Source organism: Lactuca saligna, chromosome 7, assembly GCF_052625555.1.
Source record: "Lactuca saligna cultivar CGN05327 chromosome 7, ASM5262555v1, whole genome shotgun sequence".
NCBI lineage: Eukaryota > Viridiplantae > Streptophyta > Magnoliopsida > Asterales > Asteraceae > Lactuca > Lactuca saligna.
The window spans coordinates 94,185,811-94,193,035 of record NC_136423.1 but is presented as its reverse complement, the minus strand read 5'-3'; the positions used below and the strand labels follow the sequence as shown (position 1 = coordinate 94,193,035).

Below are 7,225 nucleotides of genomic sequence, written 5' to 3'. Positions count from 1 at the left end.
ATTTTTTTGAATAAAACCTTTAGTTGATGATTTTTTTATACAAACAAAACTTCCATAGTTTTTAAACAATTTCCAAACATCATTTTCATGTTAAGTCATTTCCCCCACGTTAATAAAAACTTAGGCTTGGACATTTGGGCACCTTAGGGCAAAGGCCAACGGGGTTTAGGTTTATATATCTTGCTGTTAACCGGATCCACTAAAATACGGTGTTCGCATTTGTTTTCCTTTATTATCCAACATAACTTCATATTCATGGCTCGCTGCAATCCCTTTCTTCGTGTTCTTCAATTGGGGGTTTTGAACACTTAAATTTATCCACCACAGCTTCAACCTTTTTTTTCCTTTGTTACTCCAAAACCGATATTTCCTACTCTTCTTCAATTATTCCTATTAGTTTTGGGTGCTCAAATCAATATAAAGGGACATGGGGAAGAATCAGGCTTACAAGGCGATGCAGAGATCAAGGGTGGGATCTACCTCAGGCGGCCCCGATGATGTGGATGACGGCATGGTTTGTACCCTTCCATATCATATTTTCAGTGGATTTGTTGTTATTTCCATTGTGCACAGTATTCAGATTGGATATAATCAAATGAAGAAACATGTTAACTCGTGGTATGATATCGTAACCAATAAATCTTTGGTTGAGGATGAGAAGAGGCAGGGGGTTGTGACTTCTCTAGAGCCTAATTCCCTGTTTCTCTTTGTTAGAATCGCTTACTTTTTAGCTCAATGACTGATAAGGGTTAGGTAAATAGTCTGTTAACATGGTGATTAGACCTGCTAATTGATTTTTGTGTGTCCAACCTTTAGGCATAGAGTTGTGATTGTGAAGACGTAAGTTGAAATATTAGATGCTCAAATATGATTCTGATGACTTTGGATAAATCTGAATAGGCAGGAAACAATACAAACATGTTTTTTATTGTTCCATGATGGCTTCATTTTATATTTTCTTTGAATTTCTTTCATATTTGGTGTCTGGAACAGAATATTTTAGGAATTCCAAAGTTTTATAGTCTTTTTTTCTTTGAATTTGTACCCTTTCTGATTAAGAGAGTCGCAGGTGGATGGTTCATTTCATTCACCAGAGTGGCATGCAGCTCGTTTGGCCAGCCTCAAAACTTCACATACAGTTACTTGGGAAGAGTACAAAAAGAAGCAAAAGGTAACTATTTATCTTCACTTTTGACTCCTCTACTCTGTAGAATGTATGTAGATCTCCACATGATAAATATCTTTTTTTGAGGTTGAATGTACACTTGTTACTACATGTAGTTATTCATCATCAATATGTATTCGTTTTTTCTTGTTGAAAATTGACATAGTAGTTTGGTTTCAAAATTTTTGTTTCCTGAACAAAGACATTCACTTATTCATTTTAACTTGTTTCTTTTTTTTATCGTTAAATGATATTGGACAAGCAATTGGGAAGCCTTATATTCTCTGATTGCTGCAGCTGCTATTTAACTATTAATGTATTTCAAAGATTTGATTTTCCTTTGTTTGTGTTGTTGCTTTTCCTCAACTATAACATGGAGTTAAGTGGCAGTGTAGAATGATTATATTTATATAGATTATAGATAGGAAAATATCTAATTTGTTTTTTTGTTAGGAAGAAGAAATTAAAAAGGGGGAATTAGAAGCTGACAAAGATAGAATGATGCGGGAATATCGAGCTCAACTAGATGCAGAACGGGCAAGCAAGCTTGCCCATGGCAAAAACCACTCTAAAATTAAATCTACTCAGAGGAAGAAGGGTATTTATGTCCATTACAAATTTACAATACCTCAAGTCCTTTACATACATAATCCTATTGCCCCTTGTTGCAGATAATAAAAAGGACAAAGATCTCAAGAAGCGCTCCAACAAAAAGAGAAAGGTGCCTCTCAGACTATTCTTATTAGAAACAAATCGTCCAAAAATGGATATTCTTGCTTTTTTTGATCCCCGTGGTTTGGATTTTGTACTATCCCTCATCTCAAAATGGATATTCTTACCAACCACAAGGACACCTGGCAATAACTACTCTTTTGTATTATCTGAACAAGGAAGAAAAGTAACTAACATTTTTTTTTTTTTTTTTTTTTTTTTTGTTTGCGATAATAAATAATAGCATTTGAGGAAATCTTGTGGGTCTAGTTCTTCTTCAAGTTCATCATCTGAGTCTTCAAGTAGTGATGATGAGGATGATTCCAGGGAATCAAAAAGAAGGTCAAGATCAAGATCAAGGTCAAGAAAGAGGAAAGACAAGAGGCAGAGCTCAAAATCCAAGCATTCAAGTGGTGATGAACAAGAGGCAGATGGGCCTTTGCCCCTCTCCAGGTTCTTTGGGAACACAAACAACTGATGTTAATTATCATCAACGAATGATTATTGTTTATGTTTTACCATGTAGTAACTGTGAATTAACCAGACAGAGTGTGATACATTTGCGGTTTGTAGACTCATGTTTTTTGAGGTTGGGTTGAATTGTTTTCCATAGCACCTGAATCTGAATGAATGGATGGTATTTATGTCACTAAAGCTTCAATTTCTTTGTCATTTTCAATTGTTTCTAGCAGTAAGTCTTCATCATTAGTTACTACTCATGGGTTTTCCTGTATTGTGTTTCTATTTAAAAGATGTTGCAATTTGCATAATATAGGAAAAATCAGTAGTAATAGGCAGTGATTTAGGTTGCTTTCATGATACAATAGAACATCTCATTTGTAGTATCAAAACATGGGTTTTAGCTTGATAGACATGATTCGTGTTAGGGGTGGAATTGGTACGGTACCAAGTTTTTTTCCTCTATACTGTGTACCGTATCAATTATAATTGGTATAAATTTTTATCTACCAATACCGTACCAATGATACTTGGTACCAATTTAGTTGGTTACCAACAAATTTGATTGGTATATATTGGTATTGGTATATACCAAAATATTTAACTAATATCTATACTGGAAGAGTTTAAGACTATAATCTATATAAGACTTCACATTATAATCAACACTGAATGGTTAGAAAGTTTTTCAAATATGAATGTGAGTTGAAGTTGTGGTCGTCGCTTGTTTTAGTAAATCCTTTTACTATCATGTACCTCCATTAAGATTGTGTTAGTAATTTCTTTTAGTATAATGTTTCATTAAAAGAAGAATCGATATCAATTGAATTATATTAGTAACTCCGACTATTAGTTTATAGTTACTTCTAACTAAAAGAAGAATCGGTATATATATATATATATATATATATATATATATATATATATATATATATATATAGGTTGGTATGGTACAGCCGTGATATTCAAAATTTTATACCGTTACCGATATTGGCTACCAAACATATTGGCTGCCGATTTTATTGGTTCGGTTGGTAACATGTTGGTTGGTTCTCCGTGATACATTTTTGTCAGCCATAATTTGTGTTACATTAACATATGTGATCATTATAACAAGACTTGTATTGGTGCAAATTACTAGGTGTACCTTGATTTATACACAAGTGACGGGTAAACCTAAAAGATGTTGCAATTTGCATGCAACATCCTAATAACCTTAATTTTTATTTATTTATTTATTTAAAAAAATCAGACATGTTATTTTCAAAATAAGAGTTTGAGACCATGTCAAAACACAACCGATGTATCATAAACATCATCAAAATGCCGAAGCTGAATTTTAGTTTTAAGATTTCATAACATAAAGTAAATAACATAGATAGGGTCTGCCCTTGAGAATGTCTATATCCTTCAAATCGAGCCAGCTTCTTGCCCTTCGCTCCTGAAAGATCTACAACTAAACAAAAGTCGCAATTGTAAGTCTACGACTTAGTGAGTAATCACACACACACACACACACACACACACACACACACATATATATATATATATATATATATATATATATATATATATATATATATATATATATATATATATATATATATATATATATATATAAAGAAGAGAGAAGGGTGGAGGCAAAAAACTACCATCAGAATTTAAGCTAGAAGAATCTTGATGTTCAACCAAATCATCCGCTTTCAGTAAAGACTGGTCGGTGACCCTAAACAGAAATCACCAAACCGATAAGTGAAAGACGGCAATTTATGTTTACCTAGTGGGGGTGCTTGGAACAGGAGCGGGTGCAGAAACCAAGTTGACATCAACATCAGGAATATGGAGAATAGGTGAACACCCATTGTCCACAGGAACGTCGGTACCAACCAAAAGTTGTTCCACCGAAAAGCGTCCGCTGAACCCGACAACGTAACATCTCAAACATCATAAGTATAGATTTCACTTTTAGATCAACCAAAAACCATCAAGTATTCATAAAAAATATTCATAAGTGTGTCAATGCGAAAATAATTATCAGAGTACAATTCCCAAAATGATAAAAATATTGTCACAACTAGAAATTTTAGGTCAAAACCAAGTCCAAGGGTCTTGTATATGCAAATGTTTTAGCTATATGATACAACTTTGATATAAAACTGGAATTCATATTACTTAAGCCCTAATGAGTAGTGAAAATCAAATAAGGATCACATGATATAGACATAAGGACTTGTGTTATGTTGCAACCTTAAATGCTTGAACCTTAGGGCTATCATTTTGAGTTTCCTAATCATAAGAAACATATATACATTCATTAAAATCATCCAGGATATAAACAAATTTATAAAAATCAAACTTGACCATCAACACCCCTATTAGGCCATTAAGGAGTGAAAACTCCTTTATTTGGGCTACCTTGGCGAAAACCCAAGTGAAAACCCACTTATGGGTGTAAACACCATGGTAAACACACATATGGGACGTAAACACCATGGTGGACCCCATTTGGGGTGAAAACTCAAGAGTAAACTCACTTTAATGGCGTAAACCCCTCCATAGACCACTTTTTGGGCGAAAACTTAAAGTGTAAACCATCCATGGGCATAAACACTTATATGTTTTAAAGTGTTTACAGATTTATGAGTTGTATTTTGCCATTTTCTTATGCAACCACGGATCCTTACGAATTCTCCAACAAATAACTATGAATTAGCTAACAGTTCTCCAAGTAAACTTCAAATCAACTTCATTTCCCTTATTTAAACGAGAACCCCTTTTGTTAATCTTCACAATTACCTCATTTTATTCTCTGGATACTTCATACCTCAACAAAAATCCCTCCCTCACTCCACTTAGCAAATAAGTTAAAATCCTCTCAAGAACAAGTGGGTCTTTCCAAAAATCATTATCATCAAGGTGGTTCTTGGAATTTTGGTGAGCCATTTCGAAATCTCCTAGTATTCTTACATATTATTTGGTTAATTTCATCTCATTTACACACAAAGTTGTGTGTTAACCTTCTTAGGATAATTTAGGCTACAAGGAGTTCATCAAGGGCATTTTAGTGCTTAGGCTCAAGATCTCTTCTCTACACTTCAAAAACCTCCACAAAATCAACTAAGGTGAGCTTCATACCCCTATTTTCAAGTTTTTCTTTCTTTTGGAGGAGAATAAAAGTCGAAGTCATGTGTTAATCTTGTATAATTGCTTTTATGTGCATGTTGTATGTTATGTGTGTTATATATTGTGAAACCCATGCAAAAAGTCCAAAAACTCGAGACTTATGGCTAGATCTCAAGAAGTTGGACTTAGTTAACATATTTTGTGGTTAAAAATGAAAACTAGCTCCTAAAGGTGATTTGTATCTATTGATGTTTGGTAGAAATCACAAAGATTAACCCAAGAATATGTTTTAACAAGTTTTTGACAAGAAAATATGGAAAATGATAAAATATGGAAGTTTTTCATTTACAAGGGTGCATTTCCGGCCATAAAAACAGTCAAGGACTATTTTTGACCAAATGTTGTAAAAATGGGCCAAAAATAAATATTTTAGTAAAATGGGCCATATTCAACAATTTTAAGTGTTATTGGGATAAAGTTTATATTATGGACAAATATGGGCCTTTTATGCCATTCTCGTCATTTTTGGGCCATTATTGCCGTTTTCAGAAAAGTTGAGCCATTTTTTATCTTATTAAAAATGGGATTATCCTCGGTACATGCGATAAAAAAAATATTTTGGTAACGCACACACTTAATATTATTTATTATAATAAATAATGGGATTAACTATTAGCATAAAATTATGTTAGAACTCTAGGAAGACGCACCTTCACCGTACCTATTTAGTGTACACCTTAAGCCCTGTAAGGTTATAACAGAGTCTCCTGGAGGGAGAACATAAATTTGTGTATAGATCTATATGGGGTTGACATCCCACACCTGAGTGGTTTGCTACAGATAGACAGACCAATCTAGGGTGACAATTATCTTCTTCGAAACTGACGCCTGAAAAATATGCAGACATGCACTCCATCATATTAGCATGGTTATAACGACTCATTTAGAGTATATCAAAATTTTAATTTATTTAAAAATTTACGCGGGACACATCTACAATTCGTAACTATTTATGTGTTGAATACCTTGGTAACAAATTCACTACACAGGTCTTAAGGTATTAAGACCACAACTTTTGTATATCAGAAAATATAAGATTTTCTTAGGAACTCGCAAACAATAATAAACAAGAACACATTCGCAACTGTACATGATTTGAAAACAAGACTATCACAAACTATTTTTATAGAAAATATTTGATTTTATGGGGTTTTAACTATCACAAGGATTTTCATTTAAACATTCTTATGAACTCACCAACATTTTATATGTTGACGCTTTTTAAAATAACTTGTATTTCTCAGGAACTCACTAAGGAAGTTGGTAGCTTTGGACTTTTGGCATTTGTTGTATTTTTGTTTTCACCATGCACTTGATATTTTGGGATGTAATTTTGTAAACAATCACAATGCTGTAAACCATGTATGTTGTTATATTTTATGTATGGTGATGATGATGCATATGTTTCATTTATATACACTTGTTATGATATTACAAGATGAAGTCATTCGCCCCCGGATATTTCCGCCGTTCCGGTTCGGGGGTGTGACAGATTGATATCAGAGCAATGTTTATAGTGAACTAGCATATCTAATCATACATGATATGCAACTGTAAATACACTAAGACTAAAATACTCACAACACAAATAAAATACATACCTACGTGTGCATACTAGGAGTATTGCTATAATAAGAAACACTAAAAGTGTTTAGAGGAGTTGAACATCGTGGTTAAACTCGGGCAGTTATGTAATCGTATTAGGGG

General features: G+C 33.4%; 1 protein-coding gene across 1 annotated transcript; it reads left to right on the top strand.

Moving 5' to 3' along the window:
- The first annotated feature begins 231 nt into the window (after window positions 1–231).
- Window positions 232–2,537, top strand: LOC145005997 (stress response protein). Its single transcript, XM_078965094.1, has 5 exons — window positions 232–514; window positions 1,070–1,171; window positions 1,619–1,763; window positions 1,837–1,886; window positions 2,121–2,537. The coding sequence occupies exons 1-5, from the start codon at window positions 428–430 to the stop codon at window positions 2,352–2,354; spliced, it is 618 nt and encodes a 205-aa protein (XP_078821220.1). The 5' UTR covers window positions 232–427; the 3' UTR covers window positions 2,355–2,537.
- Window positions 2,538–7,225: the final 4,688 nt, after the last annotated feature.

What these genes read in the sequence shown, in the direction of transcription:
- LOC145005997 (XM_078965094.1), top strand. Translation starts at nt 428, where the DNA reads ATGGGGAAGAATCAGGCTTACAAGGCGATGCAGAGATCAAGGGTGGGA. An exon ending in AGTACAAAAAGAAGCAAAAG is followed by an intron (nt 1,172 to 1,618) that starts GTAACTATTTAT and finishes TTTTTTTGTTAG; the next exon opens with GAAGAAGAAATTAAAAAGGG. An exon ending in GCTCCAACAAAAAGAGAAAG is followed by an intron (nt 1,887 to 2,120) that starts GTGCCTCTCAGA and finishes AATAAATAATAG; the next exon opens with CATTTGAGGAAATCTTGTGG.